The sequence below is a fragment of the Bombina bombina genome, chromosome 1 (assembly GCF_027579735.1).
Source record: "Bombina bombina isolate aBomBom1 chromosome 1, aBomBom1.pri, whole genome shotgun sequence".
Classification (NCBI taxonomy): domain Eukaryota; kingdom Metazoa; phylum Chordata; class Amphibia; order Anura; family Bombinatoridae; genus Bombina; species Bombina bombina.
This window is the reverse complement of record NC_069499.1, coordinates 182,886,013-182,911,156: the sequence shown is the minus strand read 5'-3', so window position 1 is coordinate 182,911,156 and position 25,144 is coordinate 182,886,013. Positions and strand designations below refer to the sequence as shown.

Here is a 25,144-nt window from a genome sequence, read left to right as displayed (position 1 = left end):
GTTTATTTAGTGTCGGCAATGTCGGGGGCGGCGGATTAAGGGTTAATCATTTTATTGAGTGGCGGATTAGGGGTATTTAGACTAGGGGTTTATGTTAGAGTGTTAGGTTTTAACATAACTTTCTTTTCCCCATAGACATAAATGGGGTTGTTTTACGGCTCTCCATTGATGTCTATGGCGGAAAGCGTGCATGAGCACGTAAAGTCAGGCCTTGGATTTTGTGCGGTATGGAGCTTATCGCACCATACCGCACAACAAAAGAAGGTTTTGGCTTAACTTGTAATGGCAGCACTATGGAAAGTGCGATAACACTAATTTTTCTGCATTATTTACGCTCCCGGTATAGCTAGTAACTTGCAATTTCGCTGAAAGAGAGGCCCCACTTTTAAAGGAATATCATGGGAAGAGGTATACACTATGTTGTGCACCCCCCCCCCCCATTAAAACTAGACAAATTTCTTCCTATCACCCTCTCTCTTTAACACTGGTCATCTGATCTATAGGACTACAGCGTAGAGGGTTGATAGAAAGAAGGCTTTACTCCAAAGGGAGGCAAAATGAATTTTTTAGTTAGACACAGTGCATGCGAGAGGCTTGAATACTTGTCTTTCCTCTAATACAAATGTGATAGCTTTGATGAAGGGATAATACTTATCTTTTTATGTTTACAGATATTTGTTTATATTTAATGGGTTTTTTTGGTATTGTAATTAGTAATCCTATACCATGTTCTCCTTTTTAGCAATGCAAAAGAAAAAAGAATAAAGGGGAAAAAAATAAGATATGGAGCAGAGTTGTATGTTTCTAGATATCCACTAGGTGACAGTGCAGCTATGAAAAAGGAGGAGACTGGTTACTGTGAGATTCAGAATCTATTGTGGGATACTGGACTATATAAGCATGGGATTATGGGTAGTTTGTTTGACCTTGACAGAGGCCCAAGTTGGGGCTGAAACGTTGATTGTCTTACACATGAAGTAACAATTGGCTGAAATGATTTGTGAGTTTTCATTGAAAGATTATGAATACATAGAAAACTCTGTTAAAAAAGTCAGTGATGGAATGCTTAATCCAGATGGATATAGATATATATACAGTATCTCACAAAAGTGAGTACACCCCTCATATTTTTATAAATATTTTATTATATCTTTTCATGTGACAACACTGAAGAAATGACACTTTGCTACAATGTAAAGTAGTGAGTGTACAGCGTGTATAACAGTACAAATTTGCTGTCCCCTCCAAATAACTCAACACATAGCCATTAATGTCTAAACCGTTGGCAACAAAAGTGAGTACACCCCTAAGTGGAAATGTCCAAATTGGGCCCAATTAGCCATTTTCCCTCCCCGGTGTCATGTGACTTGTTAGTGTTACAAGGTCTCAGGTGTGAATGGGGAGCAGGTGTGTTAAATTTGGTGTTATCGCTCTCACACTCTCTCATACTGGTCAATGGAAGTTCAACATGGCACCTCATGGCAAAGAACTCTCTGAGGATCTGAAAAAAATAATTGTTGCGCTACATAAAGATGGCCTAGGCTATAAGAAGATTGCCAAGACCCTGAAACTGAGCTGCAGCACAGTGGGCAAGACCATACATTGGTTTCACAGGACAGGTTCTACTCAGAACAAGCCTGAAGGGGTGGGGGTCAGTCTATCAGTGCTCAAACCATATGCCGAACACTGCATCAAATTGGTCTGCATGGTTGTCGTCCCAGAAGGAAGCTTCTTCTAAAAATGATGCATAAGAAAGCCTGCAAACAGTTTGCTGAAGACAAGCAGATTAATTTATTTGGTTCAGATGGTGTAAAGCGTGTGTGGCGGCAACCAGGTGAGGAGTACAAAGACAAGTGTGTCTTGCCTACAGTCAAGCATGGTGGTGGGAATGTCATGGTCTGGGCCTGCATGAGTGCTGCCAGAACTGGGGAGCTACAGTTCATTGAGGGAACCATGAATGCCAACATGTACTGTGACATACTGAAGTAGAGCATGATCCCCTCCCTTCGGAGACTGGGCCGCAGGGCAGTATTCCAACATGATAACGACCCCAAACACACTTCCAAGATGACCACTGCCTTTCTAAAGAAGCTGAGGGTAAAGGTGATGGGCTGGCCAAGAAGGTCTCCAGACCTAATTTAATGCGTGTCCGGTTAGTGCGACTGAAGACCTCGCGTAAAAAGTTAGGGATAAAATAAAAAAATTGCAACAAACACAACATAAATACACTCATATAAACACTATCGGATAAAAATTTGTCATACAATATATAATTAGTAATATAAATATTATTTTATTTTTTTATAAGGGTTCAAATGTATATTGCCATGTATTTGACTGCAAAGGGATATATATACATATATATATATGCTAAAAGGAAAGTACTGAAAAAAATCCAGCGCCTAAAGAACAATCCCCCTTAAAAGATAAATACATTCAAATATAATTAGTTGGTGTGTAAACATACAATAATTCACTAATATAAATGACCTCTAGTGGTTGTCACATCCGTAACACAGTAAAGATAACAATGGGTATTCAACAGAGTCCCAAATAGACAGAAAGAAAAATAATGAGTCCCAGAGAAGAAACTTTAAAGTACGTATCCTATTGAGGTTTATATGTAGTACGTATCCTATTGTAGCTTATGTACTGTACTTACTGGACACTACCCCAATCATATGAGGTAAGTGATAGGTGAAAACAAGCCAATAATGACGTCAGGGCTGTGTGATCCAATGGGGAAGGAGATTTCAGCTTCATGATCCCTGCAGACGCTTCTTTTCTACTTCTAGTGAAATGGCTCGTCACCTATTCATGCACAATCTTCGTACACAGGAAGTCCTCTCCGTAGATTATTAATCATATATTTAAAAGAAGAAATGACAGAACATAGCGTAATCCCGTTTTTATTAGTAAAAATAAAAGTATATAAGTAGCCAAAAACACACTTACATGAATAAACCTCAATGTAAATGAGGTAACTTTGAAGCATAAGACAAGACCAAAGCCAGTAGAAAATGACAATAAATCAAATTCCCTTGTTTCCACTGTGCTCTCAATACTGCTAATCTGTTATAAACAAAGTGCTGCACCGGCCGGTTGCAACCTGGTTCATAAGTATTGTTCTTGGAATCGTTCCAGGGTTGAGAGTCTAATCCGACAGAATGATGGGAGCTAAGTGCTTCAGCTCCTGTAACCTTACGCGTTTCGAAGGATATGCTTAATCAGCGCCTTCTTCGTCAGAGGTATTCTATCGGACTGACCTAAAACTGTTCTATTTAAACTGTGTGCCACAAAACACATCACTGTGCCCTAACGATCTCATTGGTTGGAAACCGGGGGCTTGGCTCGACTGTTATTAGATGAAAAAATGAAATGTGGGCTTGTCACTGACGTGAACTTCGTGTCTACGCAGAGAATCCAATTGGTTAGGGTAGGCTGTTACCTGATTGGTTAGTGTTCGTAGTAACCGGTCACTCCTCCCTATCTAACACTTATAATGTGTACGGGTGGTATTAAAGCCTTAAATAAAAGAGCTTATTAAGTACTAAACAACGCACTTCCTTCTATGTGGCTTTTAAGATAAAGAAAATGTTAATAAAGTTGGAACGATACTTCCATACATTATAATTTAAATAAGAATATATATATATATATATATATATATATATATATATATATATATATATATATATATATATATGAGTAATATATTTACAAAAAACTGGCAGCAATATACTGGAAATAAAAACTCCTTTTTAAGTCTATATCCAAAATGTATAGAAAAGACTACAATAACGCTGCTTAAAGTTATACTAAAAACAATTGGATCCCACAAAATTAATAAATAAATAAATAAATAAAAGATGTGATCTTAAAAATGAATCACTAAAAATATTAAAATATTTAAAACACTGAACAAATAATATATTTTGTTAATATATATATATATATATATATATATATATATATATATATATATATATATATATATAATAATGATTTAAAATGTTTTAAATGTAAGTGTTATTTTAGAATTGAGTAAAAGAGAATTCTGATGAAAAATATATATATATATACAGTCTAAAAATATGTGTATTTTGTTATATTCAATTATATTTATCCCTATTTAGAAAAAAATGTCGGATTGACTCTCAAAAAGTATGAAAAAAGACGTGTTTTGTGGCACACAGTTTAAATAGAACAGTTTTAGGTCAGTCCGATAGAATACCTCTGACGAAGAAGGCGCTGATTAAGCATATCCTTCGAAACGCGTAAGGTTACAGGAGCTGAAGCACTTAGCTCCTATCATTCTGTCGGATTAGACTCTCAACCCTGGAACGATTCCAAGAGCAATACTTATGAACCAGGTTGCAACCGGCCGGTGCAGCACTTTGTTTATAACGGATTAGCAGTATTGAGAGCACAGTGGAAACAAGGGAATTTGATTTATTGTCATTTTCTACTGGCTTTGGTCTTGTCTTATGCTTCAAAGTTACCTCATTTACATTGAGGTTTATTCATGTAAGTGTGTTTTTGGCTACTTATATACTTTTATTTTTACTAATAAAAACGGGATTACGCTATGTTCTGTCATTTCTTCTTTTAAATATATGATTAATAATCTACAGAGAGGACTTCCTGTGTACGAAGATTGTGCATGAATAGGTGACGAGCCATTTCACTAGAAGTAGACAAGAAGCGTCTGCAGGGATCGTGAAGCTGAAATCTCCTTCACCATTGGATCACACAGCCCTGACGTCATTATTGGCTTGTTTTCGCCTATCACTTACCTCATATGATTGGGGTAGTGTCCAGTAAGTACAGTACATAAGCTACAATAGGATACGTACTACATATAAGCCTCAATAGGATACTTACTTTAAAGTTTCTTCTCTGGGACTCATTCTTTTTCTTTCTCTCTATTTGGGACTCTATTGAATACTCATTGTTATCTTTACTGTGTTACGGATGTGACAACCACTAGAGGTAATTTATATTAGTGAATTATTGTATGTTTACACACCAACTAATTATATTTGAATGTATTTATCTTTTAAGGGGGATTGTTCTTTAGGCGCTGGATTTTTTTCAGTACTTTCCTTTTTTTCAGTACTTTCCTTTTAGCCTTTTATTTTAGGGATTACCTAGAAAGGGTTCTCCCGCTCACTGAAAACCATATCCACAGCAGTCTTTGCACCTTTCTCCTTAAAACAATCAGAATATCTTGTACAAAACACATATAGGACATCTTTTGTTTATTTATTTATACAAAATTAAATACATATTAGCTCAAACATTGGTTGTAGATCAAACTGTAGTTTTGCGCAACCCCATACCAGAAAGCTTACAACTTCACTCGTTGCAGCTGTATTCTACTTTCCATACATATATATATATATATATATATATATATATATATATATATATATATATATATATATATATATATATATATATATATATATATTTATATATGTCTAAATAATAATTCTATAATAATATTTATTTATTTTTTAATAATGCTTTTTTATTACAATTTTCATTAATGATAACAAATCTATTACAAGGAACGTTGTCATTACATACAAAACAAAATGTAAACAAAAACTGTTATAGTAGATAGTTCTACTCAAATACAAAGGATCGGTAACAAAATTAAATTATGTCCATTCAAGCCTAGCTACGCAGTTTGGACCACTCCATCTTGATCGCTTAGCAGGTATAATCCAAAAGACTAGAGGAATGTGGCTGCACCTCACTGACGAGGCCCATAGGAGGCCGAAACGATCGTCTGGGGTTGTCATGTTCCTTGTTCAGAGGAGAATTGCCTGGTATTTCGGGGCTGGACTAACCTTACTTGGCGGGATCAGACTGATATGCTTCAGGAAAGTTTTCCTCTGTGAAAAGCACACTGGTCTAAAAGAGGCTGCTCTTGGGTGGTAAATTGCCATAGAACTAGCTGATGAGCTGTTGTTCATTCCTGGTAGAGCGCTTCTCTCTTCGTATGCAATATATATATATATATATATATATATATATATATATATATATATATATATATATATATATATATATTAATTCTATAATAATATTTATTTATTTAATAATGCTTATTTATTACTGTCACGAATACCTCAGGAGTTAGCTGAGAGAGGGGTTAATTCTGTGTAGTGGTGAACTAAGAACCTTTGTTTGTTTTTTAGAAATAGCTGTGCACTGGGTTTGTTTGTGTTTTCTTTAAAGTGCCAGAACCCATCATAAATAGTCCTAAAAAAAAAACCTTCCTCCAAATGTTATTGTGTATGCATTGAGTCAATCTGTCAGCTCCAGAGATACCACAGTGCTTCTCCCCCACATCCTGATGAGGCCAATAAAAGGACATTGGTCTAATGCCTATATGTGTTTAAAGACAGGGGGGTTTCTTAGCCTGCCCAGGAGGATGTGGTCAGGAACTTGATCTAGGGGGAAAAAGGTATAAGGGTCTTGGGTGTTAACACTGAAATTGTTCATTCTACATGGGAGGCTGCTTGCTACAGCGTGAGTGACAACTTTTCTTCTTGCCCATCTCCCTGGGGGCAGACTCATAAGCTAGTGAAGTATTAGGTCTGTTATTTTTCTCCTTTTTATTTTAAAACACTGTTTGCGTGTGTAATTTTATTTGTAACAACTTTTTATTAATAATGCATTGTGCATAATATTTTTGGCATAATAAATAATTCCTTTATTAAGTTTGGCCTTTGTCTAATAATTGAACCACGTTACTGAAAGAGACTGGAATATTAGAACTGTATAATTTAGGTTATTTTCTGCTAAATTGTATTTCTAGAGTTAATGTGTAAAGTCTGGGTTTTTTCTTAGGATTTCCCCTTTAATAAATTTTAAGTGGTGGCAGTATTTGAGCAATAGGATTGTTGGTTTAGTGTGGGTGGCATTAAAAGGGAGTTTAGGGCATTTCTCTTACGTCTAGTACAGACTAGGGAGTGGGATTCACCCTTGCACTCACTTAACTGAATCACAAGCTTGCCTGGTGTGGCTAGATTGTGACCTATAAGTGACAGAAAAAGGGGGCTGATAACCCTTTCTGTGCCAAATAAGTGACTGGCGCAGGGTTGGATAACCTTGGTTCGTCACAATTACAATTTTCATTAATGATAACAAATCCATTACAAGGAACGTTGTCATTACATACAAAACAAAATGTAAACAAAAACTGTTATAGTAGATAGTTCTACTCAAATACAATAGATCGGTAACAAAATTCAATTATGTCCATTCAAGCCTAGCTACGCAGTTTGGACCACTCCATCTTGATCGCTTAGCAGGTATAATCCAAAAGACTTATAATAATGAATATTGAACATCTACAAAATAAATGTACCGGTAAAAACAGTATATAAAAAAACCCACAAAAAATTATTAACACATAGTGACTAGTTGCCACACTAAGATCATTTTTGTTAAAGTATAAGAAAAGGATCTAGAGTTAGATATTTTAAATTACACATAGTAGGTGAATAGGGGTCTAATTACGATTACAATGGTATTGGTTCTAGTGGTTTGGGCAGAATCACAAATGAATATCATATCATAGTAAGTGTCCAGGGTATTGGTGATTAGATAGTGATATCTTTTGAGTTTAAGGTTTTGCTGGAACTCCTGTAGCTACATTTGTAGGGATGGGGTCTCTGGTTTCTTCCACAAACGTGGGATTAGTCAATTAGCACCCTTGGTAGCGCTTTCTAATTAGTGGCTACATTTAGCCACCAATCAGCAAGCACTACCCAGGTGCTAAACCAAAAAATGGAAGTTTTCCTATGGGTGATGGGGGAAACCAGACATGGACTCCTTGCCCAGTGTGCTTAGAGGAATGTGGCTGTACCTCACTGACAAGGAGGCCCATAGGAGGCAGAAATGATCATCTGCAGTTGTCATGTTCCTTGTTCAGAGGACAATTGTCTGGTATTTTGGGGCTGGACTGACCTTACTTGGCGGGATCAGACTGATATGCTTCAGGAAAGTTTTCCTCTGTGAAAAGCACACTGTTCTAAAAGAGGCTGCTCCTGGGTTGTAAATCACCATAGAACAAGCTGATGAGCTGTTGTTCGTTCCTGGTAGAGTGCTTCTCTCTTCGTATGGAAATTAATATGACCCTGGGGAAGTTTTCCTATGGGTGATGGGGGAAACCAGACGTGGACTCCTTGACCCAGTGTGCTTAGAGGAATGTGGCTGCACCTCACTGACGAGGCCCATAGGAGGCCGAAACGATCGTCTGGGGTTGTCATGTTCCTTGTTCAGAGGAGAATTGCCTGGTATTTCGGGGCTGGACTAACCTTACTTGGCGGGATCAGACTGATATGCTTCAGGAAAGTTTTCTTCTGTGAAAAGCACACTGATCTAAAAGAGGCTGCTCCTGGGTGGTAAATTGCCATAGAACTAGCTGATGAGCTGTTGTTCATTCCTGGTAGAGCGCTTCTCTCTTCGTATGCAATATATATATATATATATGTCTAAATATTAATTCTATAATAATATTTATTTATTTATTTATTTAATAATGCTTATTTATTACAATTTTCATTAATGATAACAAATCCATTACAAGGAACGTTGTCATTACATACAAAACAAAATGTAAACAAAAACTGTTATAGTAGATAGTTCTACTCAAATACAATAGATCGGTAACAAAATTCAATTATGTCCATTCAAGCCTAGCTACGCAGTTTGGACCACTCCATCTTGATCGCTTATCAGGTATAATCCAAAAGACTTATAATAATGAATATTGAACATCTACAAAATAAATGTTCCAGTAAAAACAGTATATATAAAAAAACACAATAAAATTATTAACACATACTAACTAGTTGCCACACTAAGATCATTTTTGTTAAAAGTATAAGAAAAGGATCTAGAGTTAGATATTTTAAATTACACATAGTAGGTGAATAGGGGTCTAATTACGATTACAATGGTATTGGTTCTAGTGGTTTGGGCGGGAATCACAAATGAATATCATATCATAGTAAGTGTCCAGAGTATTGGTGATTAGATAGTGATATCTTTTGAGATTAAGTTTTTGCTGGAACTCCTGTAGCCACATTTGTAGGAATGGGGTCTCTGGTTTCTTCCACAAACATGGGATTAGTTGATTAGCACCCTGGGTAGCACTTTCTGATTGGTGGCTACATTTAGGGGGGTAGTTATCATCGTGTCAACTTTCCTGCCTTCGCCGGCCCAATACGCCCGCCTAAGCTCGCCTACCTTCGCCGCTGCGGACCTGAAAAAAATCGTCTAAGTTATCAAGTAAAGCTGTCAAAAAGCCGCGGGGCGATGAGCAGCGGACTGTGAGAGTTATCACTCATCCGATCTCGCTGCTCTTCGGCTGTTTGACAGCTTTCTTGCTAGCCTGTCACTAAGCACTCACACTAAACTACACTGTTCTACCCCCTATACCGGCGCCCCCGGAGCCCCCCGCAACTAAATAAAGATACTAACCCCTAAACCGCCGCTCCTAGACCCTGCCGCAAGTCTTATAAATGTATTAACCCCTAAACCGCCGCTCCTAGACCCTGCCGCAAGTCTTATAAATGTATTAACCCCTAAACCGCCGCTCCTAGACCCTGCCGCAAGTCTTATAAATGTATAAACCCCTAAACCGCCGCTCCCGGACACCGCTGCCACCTACATTATACCTAGTAACCACTATCCTGCCCCCCCATACCGTCGCCCTCTATAATAAAGTTATTAACCCCTATCCTGCTGATCCCGCACCTCGCCGCAAATAAATAAATAGTTTAACCCCTAAACCGCCGCTCCCTGAACCCGCCGCAACCTATATTAAATGTATTAATCCCTATCCTGCCCCCCCTACACCGTCGCCACCTATAATACATTTATTAACCCCTATCCTGCCCCCCACTACACCGCCGCCACTGTAATAAAATTATTAACCCCTAAACCTAAGTCTAACACTAACCCTAACACCCCCCTAACTTAAATATTAATTAAATACATCTAAAGAATATTTCTATTATGAACTAAATTAATCCTATTTAAAACTAAATACTTACCTTTAAAATAAACCCTAATATAGCTACAATATAAATAATAATTATAATGTAGCTATCTTAGGATTTATTTTTATTTTACAGGTGCCTTTCAATTTATTTTAACTAGGTACAATAGCTATTAAATAGTTATGAACTATTTAATAGCTTACCTAGCTAAAATAAAGAGAAATTTACCTGTAAACTAAAAACTAAAAACTATATATATACAGTTGTGCTCATAAGTTTACATGCCCTGGCAGAATTTATGATTTCTTGGCCATTTTTCAGAGAATATGAATTATAACACAAAAACTTTTCTTTCACTCATGGTTAGTGTTTGACGGAAGCCATTTATTATCAATCAACTGTGTTTACTCTTTTTAAATCATAATGACAACAGAAACTACCCAAATGACCCTGATCAAAAGTTTACATACCCTGGTCATTTTGTCCTGATAACATGCACTCAAGTTGACACAAAAGGGTTTGAATGACTATTAAAGGTAACCATCCTCACCTGTGATCTGTTTGCTTGCAATTATTGTGTGTGTATAAAAGGTCAATGACAGACCCTTGCATCTTTCATCCAGTGCTGCACTGACGTTTCTGGATTCTGTGTCATGGGGAAAGAAAAAGAATTGTCAAAGGATCTGTTGGAAAAGGGTAGTTGAACTGTATAAAACAGGAAAGGGATATAAAAAGATATCCAAGGAATTGAGAATGCAAATCAGCAGTGTTCAAACTCTAATCAAGAAGTGGAAATGAATCATTCTGTTTGATAACATACTGCATTCATCTTGCCATCAATTCTGACCAAATTTCCTGTGCCTTTGTAGCTTACACATCCCCAAAACATCAGGGATCCACCTCCGTGTTTCACAGTAGGAATAGTGTACCTTTCATCATAGGCCTTGTTGACTCCTCTCCAAATGTAGCGTTTATGGTTGTGGCCAAAAAGCTCAATTTTGGTCTCATCACTCCAATTGACTTTGTGCCAGAAGGTTTGAGGCTTGTCTCTGTGCTGTTTGGCGTATTGTAAGCGGGGTACTTTGTGGCATTTGCGTAGTAATGGCTTTTTTCTGGCGACTCGACCATGCAGCCCATCTTTCTTCAAGTGCCTCCTTATTGTGCATCTTGAAACAGCCACACCACATGTCCTGTATTTCACCTGAAGTTATTTGTGGGTTTGTCTTTGCATCCCGAACAATTTTCCTGGCAGTTGTGGCTGAAATTTGAGTTGGTCTACCTGATCGTGGTTTGGTTTCAACAGAACCCCTCATTTTCCACTTCTTTATTAGAGTTTGAACACTGCTGATTTGCATTCTCAATTCCTTGGATATCTTTTTATATCCCTTTCCTGTTTTATACAGTTCAACTACCCTTTCCGCAGATCCTTTGACAATTCTTTTGCTTTCCCCATGACTCAGAATCTAGAATCGTCAGTGCAGCACTGGATGAAAGATGCAAGGGTCTGTCAGGAGTCCAGAAACTCATTGACCTTTTATACACACACTCTAATTACAAGAAAACAGATCACAGGTGAGGATGGTTACCTTTAATAGCCATTCAAACCCCTTTGTGTCAACTTGTGTGCATGTTATCAGGCCAATATCACCAGGGTATGTAAACTTTTGATCAGGGTCATTTGGGTAGTTTTTGTTGTCATTATGATTTAAAAAGAGTAAACACAGTTGATTGATAATAAATGGCTTCAGCCAAACACTAACCATGAGTGAAAGAAAAGTTTTTGTGTTATCATTCATATTCTCTGAAAAATGGCCAAGAAATCATAAATTCTGCCAGGGTATGTAAACTTATGAGCACAACTGTATATATATATATATGTATATATATATATATATATATATATATATATATATATATATATATATATATATATATATATATATACAGGGAGTGCAGAATTATTAGGCAAATGAGTATTTTGACCACATCATCCTCTTGATGCATGTTGTCTTACTCCAAGCTGTATAGGCTCGAAAGCCTACTATCAATTAAGCATATTAGGTGATGTGCATCTCTGTAATGAGAAGGGGTGTGGTCTAATGACATCAACACCCTATATCAGGTGTGCATAATTATTAGGCAACTTCCTTTCCTTTGGCAAAATGGGTCAAAAGAAGGACTTGACAGGCTCAGAAAAGTCAAAAATAGTGAGATATCTTGCAGAGGGATGCAGCACTCTTAAAATTGCAAAGCTTCTGAAGCGTGATCATTGAACAATCAAGCGTTTCATTCAAAATAGTCAACAGGGTCGCAAGAAGCGTGTGGAAAAACCAAGGCGCAAAATAACTGCCCATGAACTGAGAAAAGTCAAGCGTGCAGCTGCCAAGATGCCACTTGCCACCAGTTTGGCCATATTTCAGAGCTGCAACATCACTGGAGTGCCCAAAAGCACAAGGTGTGCAATACTCAGAGACATGGCCAAGGTAAGAAAGGCTGAAAGACGACCACCACTGAACAAGACACATAAGCTGAAACGTCAAGACTGGGCCAAGAAATATCTCAAGACTGATTTTTCTAAGGTTTTATGGACTGATGAAATGAGAGTGAGTCTTGATGGGCCAGATGGATGGGCCCGTGGCTGGATTGGTAAAGGGCAGAGAGCTCCAGTCCGACTCAGACGCCAGCAAGGTGGAGGTGGAGTACTGGTTTGGGCTGGTATCATCAAAGATGAGCTTGTGGGGCCTTTTCGGGTTGAGGATGGAGTCAAGCTCAACTCCCAGTCCTACTGCCAGTTTCTGGAAGACACCTTCTTCAAGCAGTGGTACAGGAAGAAGTCTGCATCCTTCAAGAAAAACATGATTTTCATGCAGGACAATGCTCCATCACACGCGTCCAAGTACTCCACAGCGTGGCTGGCAAGAAAGGGTATAAAAGAAGAAAATCTAATGACATGGCCTCCTTGTTCACCTGATCTGAACCCCATTGAGAACCTGTGGTCCATCATCAAATGTGAGATTTACAAGGAGGGAAAACAGTACACCTCTCTGAACAGTGTCTGGGAGGCTGTGGTTGCTGCTGCACGCAATGTTGATGGTGAACAGATCAAAACACTGACAGAATCCATGGAAGGCAGGCTTTTGAGTGTCCTTGCAAAGAAAGGTGGCTATATTGGTCACTGATTTGTTTTTGTTTTGTTTTTGAATGTCAGAAATGTATATTTGTGAATGTTGAGATGTTATATTGGTTTCACTGGTAAAAATAAATAATTGAAATGGGTATATATTTGTTTTTTTGTTAAGTTGCCTAATAATTATGCACAGTAATAGTCACCTGCACACACAGATATCCCCCTAAAATAGCTATAACTAAAAACAAACTAAAAACTACTTCCAAAACTATTCAGCTTTGATATTAATGAGTTTTTTGGGTTCATTGAGAACATGGTTGTTGTTCAATAATAAAATTAATCCTCAAAAATACAACTTGCCTAATAATTCTGCACTCCCTGTGTATATATATATATATATATATATATATATATATATATATATATATATATATATATATATATATATATATATATATATATATATATATTGAAAAAAGCCCCTCTGCAGCAGATTGGCTCAGGAAAAAATAGGGGGCATAAAGGGAATATTTCCCTGTGGGAAGTGTGTTTACTGTGAGTCATAGATTTTCTGGAAATTTTAATAAAGAGTTTGATATAAGGTTCTTCTTTAATTGTGACTCAGTGGGGGTGGTATATTTACTGCATTGTGGATGCCCCCGTTTTTACATGGGAAAAACTAAACGCATCCTCAAAGATAGGATCCAAGAACACAGAGATGAACACAGAAATGACATATATTATAAGAGGGATACTAATGTTGCTAGACATTTTAGGCAGGTGATCCAAGCTCTCTTAAATTTATGACTATTGATAGGGGGATCCAAACAATAGAGGTGGTGATGTAGACAAATTATTTAATCAGAAAGAGGCCAAGTGGATCTTTGTATTAAAAACGAGGTTTCCACTGGGCCTCAATGAAAAACTGGATTATGCATGCTTCCTCTTATAAGATACAATGAAGTTAATATTAACGATTTTAGAGGATGTTTGTGCTCTCCAAGTGTTCAGAGTAATCTAAGGTTTAATTCATGTCTAATAAAAGCAAATGTAATTTATATTAATGTAATTGACTTTTGAGGAGGTGTATGCTATTTACAATGGAAGAGACTTTTTTCTGTTTTAATAGATGTATAAATTTTTATGTATAGGATATAATAACTGTTAGGTAATGTGTCAAATAGAAAATAGTGTCCCTTTAACAGCTAACAGGTAACTTGAAAAAAAGTAGGTTGGGCCACACCAGGTACAAAAAGGCTGTTTTAAATTGAGGAGATTACAGCCCTGACAAAGCCCCAGCACGAGATTACCTGTGGAGTGAAACACATATGTTGTCGGCTAAGGCTTTTTCTTTTTGCTCTTTCTAAGGACTCCAGTCCGGACACTATTTTCTTATACCTATACCTACCTGGACATTCATAGGTCTGAGGTATGAAGCGCTCTCTGTCAAGATGACTTTGTTTGGTTCCTGTAGCGAAGGCTGACACAAAGCCGGTTGCGTTGCTGTGGATCTCTTTGATACGATTTAGGGAGGATATTCTGTGGGAAGGAGATTGCTGCTTTTTCCCTGAAGTTAATTGCCCCAATGTATCAGTGATAGTAAAAGTGGTCTAAAATCAAGATACCTCTATCGCTGGAGTAAATACAGTGACGTCAGAGGAGTAGGAGGGCTTACAGGACGCTAACATGCTACCCGTTTGTATACAAGCTCTCATCAAAGGGAGTCCCAGGAGGGGAATGTAAGCCGCTCCACACAGGATCACGTAAGCATATCGTATACCGACATTGAAAATGTGTCTATAGCCAAGGATTAATTTTCGGTTCGACCTAGAGTGCGGCAAATGTGGCGGTCACTTACCAGGAAAATTATTCTGGACTTTAGTCTAATTGATATCAACAGCCTTGTTTTCGCAGCAGTACAGTTGTGTACCAACCATAGTGCAGAGCCGGCAAGAACACAAGCCCTCTGTATATCACTATATCTCTGTATATCACTAATGTATGTCTCTTAAGTTGTGGCCAAGGATTGCAGCTATTATAAAATGAAGTGGTTACATAATGTTTTCAGGAATGTGGATGTATATGTATAGGTATACTATGTTTCTTTTATTGGGTGTGTCACACAGAAGCTTTTTTAATCATATTTGATTAACAATAAAATGTAATTGTTTTGAAATTTTAAGAGTGCTGAATTCCCTAAGATATCCTCTTATATCTTTCTATTTACTATTTATATATATATATATATATATATATATATATATATATATATATATATATATATATATATATATATATATATATATATATATATATATATATATATATATAGCCAGAGAGAGAAGAATATATATTTATAAATACTTAGAACATATTCCCCAATGTGGGGAACATTGGAATGTGAAATATTTACAGTACAAACACAGCCAAATTCTTTATTAAATGTGAATATTGCATAAATATACTTTTACATGTTTTCATCTACTTAACTGCAAGGAGCTCCAAAGCATATATATATATATATATATATATATATATATATATATATATATATATATATATATATATATATATATATATATATATATATATATATATATATATATATATATATATATAGCCAGAGAGAGAAGAATATATATTTATAAATACTTAGAACATATTCCCCAATGTGGGGAACATTGGAATGTGAAATATTTACAGTACAAACACAGCCAAATTCTTTATTAAATGTGAATATTGCATAAATATACTTTTACATGTTTTCATCTACTTAACTGCAAGGAGCTCCAAAGCATATATATATATATATATATACACAGTATGTCTATATATGTGTACATATGTATTTATATGTGTATTCTGAATATGTCTGTAGATACAAATATACACATATAAATACATGTTTTAAATTTGCATCCTGGCCTATAAAAAAAATACATTGTTATATGGCTTGAATTTAGTAAATTTACTTCTATAATGACCAAAATAAACATATTTTACTGAACCTCCAAAACTTTTCTTTCTTTTAACAAAACTAAATGTGTGACATCACCAGCACTCAGAGCATGCATTGCAGCCAAATGGCAGACTGTCTTGTACATTGCGAGTCAACAACATTTTTGATTAAACAGTATTTTTGCAAATTAAATCATAATGGAAAAATACTTCCATAGATATTTAAAATACACTGATCTGCTTTTCAAATAAGACTGGAATACCCCTTTAACATGTTAAAGTCCACATAATCAAATGAATTCAACAGTAAATATCCTCATAGTATCGCTCTTTCTCATAAGCTAAAAAAAAAAAATCTTTATGTCAAATATATGAAATATTTGCTTGTCACATGGACTTTGTGTGATTTCCTAGATAAAAAGATGGACATTTTTGGAGTTTGGAAGGGACAGGAGCATTTGCATTTAAAAGGACTGAGAGTCTCTCTAAAACAGAAACAAAAAAGTAGATTTAAAGGGACATTGTACACTAGATTTTTCTTTGCATACATGTTTTGTAGATGATCCATTTATATAGCCTATCTGGGAATGTTTTTGTAACAATGTATCGCTTTGCTTATTTTTAAATAACATTGTGCTGATTTTCAGATTTCTAACCAAGCTCCAATGTTTTATATGTATACTGATGTATACAGACTTCATATTGCTTCTGTTTGTATAATGGGTGTTTTGATATGCAGGGGAGGGGGGGGGGTCTGCTCTCAGTCCCTTTCAGTGGGTCTCCCAGGCTAATCTAATCAACAGTGCTAAATTGGGAGCTTCTAAGTAAGTTTTAAAAAGGTTTATACTGGATTGTTAGATAAATATCTGTGCATATTCTTCCTTATAGTAGTGTCTATTACATGCAGTTAAATGAAAATTGGTGTATACTATCCCTTTAAATGCTTCCACATCTGACTTACACTTAAAGGGACAGTATACACTCATTTTCATATAACTGCATGTGACAGGCACTACTATAAAGAATAAGATGCACAGATACTGATATAAAAATCCAGTATAAAACTGTTTAAAAACGTACTTAGAAGCTCCCAGTTTAGCTCTGTTGAAAGGGTAGCTGGAAAGCCCACTGCAAGTGGGAAATAAGACACCCCCCTCCCCCTTCTTTTGCATATGAAAAGACCCTTTACACAAACAGGAGCAAGCTGGAGTAGGTAGCTGACGGTATTCACATAAAACTTTGGGGCTTGGTTAGGAGTCTGAAAATCAGAGCAATGTTATTTAAAAATAAGCAAAAACAAAACTTTTTTTTTTTTTTAATCTTCATGGGCTATATAAATAGATCATCTACAAAACATTTATGCAAAGAAAAAATTAGTGTATAATGTCCCTTTAAGAACTGGTTGTACAATATATACATTATTGCAAAAATACCCTTATTTTTTTCTACCAATCAGCATAGACCGTTATTTTCTAGCAAAGCTAAAAAGATTGCATATTTTTGTGACTACAAATGCCTTGTAAAAGTATTGTGCAACTAATTGCTTATGATGTTCAAAGAGTAAATGTCACATGCACATTGTGTGTGTGACAGATCTTGGAGCATTCAGGACTTGACCCTTAGATTTTGAGTTCTAACTGAACTTTTTGGGTCATCTATGTGCTGTTACCAGGAGCACCCCCTTGTAAACAGTGCACAGATCTAGAAAGGGGATTCCCAATTTCCAACAGATGCAAAACAAAACAGATTTATATTTAAAAATAAAAAAATAAAAACATGTTTATCAATCCATAGGTTGGTTAATAAAATGAAACCCTTTTATTTGTATATTTTTTATTCTATTGTTTGACTCCAAAATTCAAGTTTTGTTTTATTTGAATTGTGAAAGCACAAAGCTATTATTTATTTTTTTTGGCAAGTACTGCTTGCACAACTGGTTCAAGGAAAATTCCATATTTACAAGTATTTCAGGATGACCTTAGTTTAAAATTTCCCAGTAGAGTTTATTGGTTTGGTTCCATGATTTTTGTCCACCAATGCTTCTTATATTACTGAATGCAAGGAAAAATAAAGTTTAAATGAACCAAAAAATTGTGCTTATTAAATGGATACTGAAGCCAATTTTTTTTCTTTTGTGATTCAGATAGAGCATGCAATTTTAAGCAACTTTCTAATTTACTCCTATTATCAAATGTTCTTCATTCTCTTGGTATCTTTATTTGAAATGCAAGAATGTAAGTTTAGATGCCGGCCCATTTTTGGTGAACAACCTGGGTTGTTCTTGCTGATTGGTGGATAAATTCATCCACCAATAAAAAGTGCTGTCCAGAGTTCTGAATCAAAAAACTTAGATGCCTTCTTTTTAAAATAAAGATAGCAAGAGAATGAAGAAAATTTGATAATTGGAGTAAACTAGAAAGTTGCTTAAAATTGCATGCTCTATCTGAATCACAAAAGAAAAAAATTGGGTTCACTGGCACTGGCATGAATGTATTAATTATAATTAGTCAAGAACACTGGGTCTTCAGTTGGGGTACTTCAAGAAAAACAATAGGTTTATTGCCATAGTAAGTACATTTACAGAGCAAGAAAACATTTGCACCACAACAAAAAATAAAGCAGTAATATAAACAAGGGATTAAAAGGGTGTTAACAAAGTCAGCTGTTATAGGGGTTTGTCTCTTCAATAAATTAAAAAAATCAAGATTATACAAATAAATTTATTTTTGTCCCTTGCTTTAGAAAAGGAGGAAGATTTCAGAAGGGAATTTCTGTACCCTGTGTACTAATCTGGAAGTTTTCTTGTTTAATTGTTTAACAGGATGAGTCTGGTTTAGTGCCTGTTGCTTGCTGTATGACTTGTTCTTGGAATTTCCCAGCCCAGAACATACAGTACATAATTAGCAAGAGGAAAGCTTTTAGCCACGCCCACTAAAAAAAATCCCCTTCTGTGTTGTAAAAGGACGCTGCATGAGAGTGCAGCCTTCACAACTGCAGTGCATAACAAGCAGAGGAGTACAGTTGAGAACTTATAGAAGCTTTTGTTACCTTTGGCTTTTTTCTCTCTCCAAGAAGACTATATTTTTGTTGTTGGTTTTTTTTCCTAACGAAAAAACATTTTATAATTTTATTTTTCCTTTGGGAATCGAGGAATAATATTTTAAGCAAGGATCTTTTATTTTTTTTTATTTTTGATCTATAGTTTAAAGAGTGCAGGAAAATGTTTCATTATTTGGATAACGTTAGGAACGTAATGGAGGGTGACGCCAGAAAAGACAAAATGATTCATGATGACCGAACCGACAGCGGATTGGATTCTCTAAAAGAAGAGGAATATAATAATATTATTCGGGAAATGGAAGACTTCAGGATTCAACCTATTGAAACTGTAAAGCTCGAATATAATCCTGAGCCATGGAAGACCCAGGTCAACGAGGACGGAGATACGTAAGTGACATTAATACATTTAATTAGAATATAAAGGCGACAGGAAATGGTATTTGTTGTTTAACGTTAATTTGATTCATAGCTTTATTGCATCTTTTATACCCAGTGTTTCATATACTATATTTTATGAATTATTTTAATTAGGGGTTGTGCTGTCAGCAAGTTGGGTGACAAAAAATACCAGATGGCTGCACAAGATTTAGTAGAACAACCGGTATAATAAAGTATTTGCTCATAACATAGCGCTGTATACAAAGTAATAACTCGAATACGTTATTTAATGAGTAGCTTTGCATTTTGTGAGAGTAGCATTTTGTTTTTTTAACGGCCTAATGGCAGTGTCGAGTTGTGAGAGAAAATACGCCATTTCTATCTGGGTTTTTCCCTTCCTTTTGTGATGGCTGCTCTTTCTCGCTTGGTGGGCGGAGCTTTGGGGGAGGGGTGGGCGGTGCTGCTACTTGTTGACTGAGAGGTGGGGCTGGAAAGCCCTGGACCGGGTTCAGCTATTCGGAAAGTCCCTGGGCTCAAGCCAAGAACAGCACTCATGAGAAAGCGGAAAACAGCAGACATATCTAGAGAAAAAAAAACCCAGGTTACACAATCCTGGGTTATATTGTATTTAGATTAGGGGAAATCACAGTGTGTCAGATTTGACACATTACTTGCCTTGCTTAATAGTAATGGAACAATTAGACGGATTTTATTTTTACTGTTTGATGCTATTTTTAATATTATTATTTTTTTTTTTTAAATAAACCAGTCAAGTGATGATTTACTCTAGGTCTAAGTGGTAAAAGCAAGCAAGGGTTCCTTTATTTTTAAATACAAGTAGGAAGTGGAATGAGAAAGGCCTTGCATATATTTATTAGATTATGCTTTTATATATTTAGTTACTGAAGCTTTGTTGTTTTTTTTTTTTCTATGAATTTTATTATGATATATTGAATTAATTTACATTTTTTTCATCTTTTTTTAGGTTCCTCCACCTGGCAATAATTCATGAAGAGAAGTCATTGACACAGGAGGCCATTCGTAAATCAGTGAATGACTCTTTCTATCTGAATCTTCAAAATCATCTTTATCAGGTAATTTTGTCCAAAATCCTTGGGTTGTGAATCCTTAGTGGTGTTTGTAACTGTTTTAATAAAGACACAATATAAGGAAAGTCTTAGGAGCAAGAGGGGCCCTACTTGGAAATATATTATAATCCAAGTTTATGGATAAATGTAGTATGATCATAGGAACCCAGTTCCTGACATTTCATCAACTTTGATTAAAGATTTGCTTAAATCCTAAGTAATTTAGGTCACACTTTTGATTATGAATGAAAGATTTTAGCAGATTATTGTGTAAGTAACCTTCCGAACTTAAAGGGACATGAAACCCAATTTATTTCTTTTGTGATTTAGAAAGAGCATGTCATTTTAAACAACTTTCTAATTCACTTCTATTATCTAATTTGCTTAATTCTCTTGATATCATTTCCTGAAAAGCATATCTAGATAGGCTCAGTAGCTGCTGATTGGTTGTTGCACATAGATGCCTTGTGTGATTAGCTCACCCATATGCATTCCTATTTCTTCAACAAAGGATATCTAAAGAATTAAGGAAATTAGATAATAGAAGTAAATTGTAATGTTGTTTAAAATTGTATTCTCTACCTGAATCGTAAAAGAAAATTTTTGGGTTTAGTGTCCCTTTAAGGCCCGTCTATAAATTTAAAACTGAAATATGTGATGTGTTTTATGATAGATATTGAGGTTTTAGACGTTGTTAGGTTGGTTTTCTTTTTTACTGTTTGTGCTTATTGTGGATTATTTTTCTCCCTTCTATCAGACTCCACTTCATTTGGCTGTGATAACAGAACAACCTGAGATAGCCCAGGTACTTCTTCAAAGTGGTTGTGATCCAGAGATCAGAGACTTGCGTGGAAATACTGCCCTTCACATTGCATGCAAACAGGGCTCTCTCCGTGGAGTGGGGGTGATTACTCAATATGCCAAGTCTCATCACCTGAAGTCACTGCTTCAAAGTGTCAACTATGATGGTATGTATCTAGTATATTTTAAAATATGTTATTGGTTACAAAATCCTCTTTTTGCTTCAATCTGTTTGTGTTGATTTGCGTAATATCATGAATTAACAAATGTTTTTTTGTTGTTTTAGGTCACACATGCCTTCATCTGGCATCAATTTATGGCTTCCTTGCTGTTGTGGAAATCCTTATCAAGCTTGGTGCTGACATAAATGCACAGGAACCTTGTAATGGTCGTACAGCTCTTCACATGGCGGTGGACCTTCAGAATGCAGACCTTTTGTCCCTTTTGCTCAAACTTGGAGCAGATGTAAACAAAGTGACATATCAAGGATACTCCCCATGCCAACTCACATGGGGAAGGAAAAACCTGTCAATTCAACAGCAGCTAGTGGCTTTGACTAAGGAAAATTTACAACACCTTCCAGAAAGTGAGGAGGAAGACAGTTCAGACTCTGATTCTGAATATACAGATGATATGGTAAGATTTTGCAGACTTTAATTAAAAGTGTTTATTTACTGTAGTGCCTTAGAGAAGACATGAGTTGTTGCTCTCTCTTATAGAAAATAAAGCATTAGGAAGTTCAATTTACTTTAAAACACCTTAATATAATTAACCTTTTTTCTTATTTTAGATGACATATGATGACTGTACAATTGGAGGGCAAAGACTGCATTAGACCTTTTGTCCAGATGTCATTAATAGACAACCTAAATGGACTGAATCTCAGCTACTAAGTGCTACACTGGGACCATTGTCTCTTCAACCTTGTGAAGAAAGGAAAGAAGAAACTGATAAGAGTCCTAGAGAATGAAGGGCATGCGCTAGTCCTGGATGACACAGAACAAAAGTTCTCAGAGGAAAGGCATTGCATGATCTGGGACAATTTTAGAAAGGTTTCTCAGAGAAGAGGCGTCGCATAAAATCTGATTCTGGGACAATTTAGAAAGAATAAACTACTCTCCATTGCATTTTGTTACGAGAGGTCTTTTTTGTTGTTGTTGAAAGTAATGGTAGAATAACTGAGAAACATCTGGCGGCCTTTTTCCAGACTCAGGGAAAAGGCGACTTCAGTTAATATCTAACGACAAAAAAAAATGTGTTAAGCAGGTATATTCAGGTAAACTGCTATATGAATGGAGAATAGCATTGAAACGGATTCAACTAATTTTATTTTTTTGTATGAATGAAAGTTAAATATCACTGTTGATGAAAATAGTATCAGAAAGCACCATCTACTGTTGTTAAACACAATGTATCTGGTGTATACTGTATATTTTGTACATAATGTACAGACTTTATTTTTGTATTAAAAAATTATTTATTAAAAATTTCTTTTTTAAATTATGTTGTCTGTTGTTGAAGCCAAATAATGCACTCTTTCTCTAAAGTCAAAACTTTTATAACCGTTTATTCCATAAGCAGAGGATGTGATGATATCTTCATTCAAAGTATAAATCCCAACAAACATGAGACATTAATTTATACTTTTTTGCCTTTACACACTTTAAAATATATATATTTATTATTATTATTATTTTTCTAGTGATTTCACTTCTTGGCCTCTTTTTATAATCACAAGTTCCAATATATTAAATGGAAAATAAAAGGTTTGATCTTTCTAAAATACAAGCACTGGAAACAGTTTGCACTCCTTATGAAAGGGACATTAAACACTAAATAAATGCTAGATAGAATGAGAATAACATGTAGATGTATAAAGTTTCAGATGTTTTAATATTGACAAAATAAGTGTAAAAGATTTAGTGTCTATAAAACAATGGTAGCTGCCATGTTGTAACTTAGGTTACATTCTGTGCTGTTGCCAATTAGAGACAGCTATAGGTCATTATAGTTTGCAGCCAATGGCTGCGTGTAATATAACTGTTCTGACTTCCGTTTCTAACAGGAACTGAAAAGCTCACAATTTCAGAATGGAATTACAGGAAAATGGGACAAAATAAAGTATATTGCAGAGGTATATATATATATATATATATACATAGTCATACACAATGTATCAGTGTTAATTTCGTCAACTAAAACTTGACTAAAATGAGCATAAAACTAAAATGGCATTTTAGTAAAAAACTGACTAAAACTAAATCAAAATTTGCTGGCAAAATAAGTTTCTAAATCTCTGTCTATACTGCATGTTTAAACCTTAATACAATTAATAATAGTAGGTGTTATGTTTACTCCTGGAGTATATAATGAGTTTGAAAATTATTGAGAAATGCTTAAATAATACATTACACTTTAACTAAACCCCTTAGATTTTAGTCAACTAAAATCTACTGGATATTTAGTCGACTAATATCAACTGAAGAGTTAGTCGACTAAAACTAAAACAATTCAAATAACTAAAATATGACTAAAACTAAAATGGCATTTTAGTCAAAAGACTAAATTGAAATTTGCAGTCAAAATTAACACTGCAATGTATAAGTGTTTAATGTCCATTTAAATAGCACACCTAAGTGCAATATCCTTAAAGGGACAGTATACACCCAATTTCATATAACTGCATATAATAGACACTACTATAAAGAATAAGATGCACAGATACTGATATAAAAATCCAGTATAAAACTGTTTAAAAATTTACTTAGAAGCTCTGTTGAAAAGGTAGCTGGAAAGTCCAATGCAAGTGGGAAATAAGACACTCCCCCCTCCCCCTTCTTTTGCATATGAAAAGACCCTTTACACAAACAGGAGAAAGCTGGAGTAGGTATCTGACGGTATTCTCATAAAACTTTGGGGCTTGGTTAGGAGTCTGAAAATCAGAGCAATGTTATTTAAAAATGAGAAAAACTATACATTAAAAAAAAACTTTATGGGCTATATAAATAGATCCTCTACAAAACATTTATGCAAATAAATAAATGAGTGTATAATGTCCCTTTAAAGGAACATTAAATGCCCATGCACTGCCCTCTAATCATAGATGCTGCCTTTTTGGAACCTAGTTTACACTGCAGTTATCCAAAGGTGAGTTGCTTCACGTTACAAACACATCAGCACTGGAATGATGTGAAAGATTTTGATATGGTGGCTACTATTACTAGAGGGAGACGGGGCATAACCACAATACTATGCTTATAGAATGTATTTAGTATTTCATGTCCCTTTAAAGAAATATAATTAATTGCAACACTTGACACCTTTGCTAGGCTTGCCTTAGGATGAGCCGCTGCCAAAATGGCACTGGATTAGAAATGGCTTGCCACTGTCATTTTATTAGTAACACTTGCATTGTTTAGCAATATCTTATCTAAGCTTCCCTGAGACCAATTACTAGTGTAATTAAATTTATCTTGTCCCCTTTTCCTATATTTTCACTATTCAAATAGTGGACTATCCGTTTCCACTGAGCATCTATAAAGTAATGGGGGTAGACATGTTGAAACCCACAGTTCAATGTCTAGACACTATTGCATATTTTATAGCTGTCCCTAATTGTTCTCACACAAAAAAATAGATAAGTTGAAACCTAGGTTACGACATGGAGACACCCAATATTTATAGAAACTAAAACTTTAATCTAGTTC

At 35.5% G+C, this 25,144-nt stretch overlaps 1 protein-coding gene across 1 annotated transcript; it reads left to right on the top strand.

The window, feature by feature from the left end:
* Positions 1–19,084: 19,084 nt before the first annotated feature.
* On the top strand, positions 19,085–22,937 carry NFKBIA (NFKB inhibitor alpha). The gene is made up of 5 exons (XM_053697768.1): positions 19,085–19,557; positions 20,534–20,642; positions 21,394–21,604; positions 21,724–22,073; positions 22,228–22,937. The coding sequence occupies exons 1-5, from the start codon at positions 19,331–19,333 to the stop codon at positions 22,270–22,272; spliced, it is 942 nt and encodes a 313-aa protein (XP_053553743.1). The 5' UTR covers positions 19,085–19,330; the 3' UTR covers positions 22,273–22,937.
* The last annotated feature ends 2,207 nt before the right edge of the window (positions 22,938–25,144 follow it).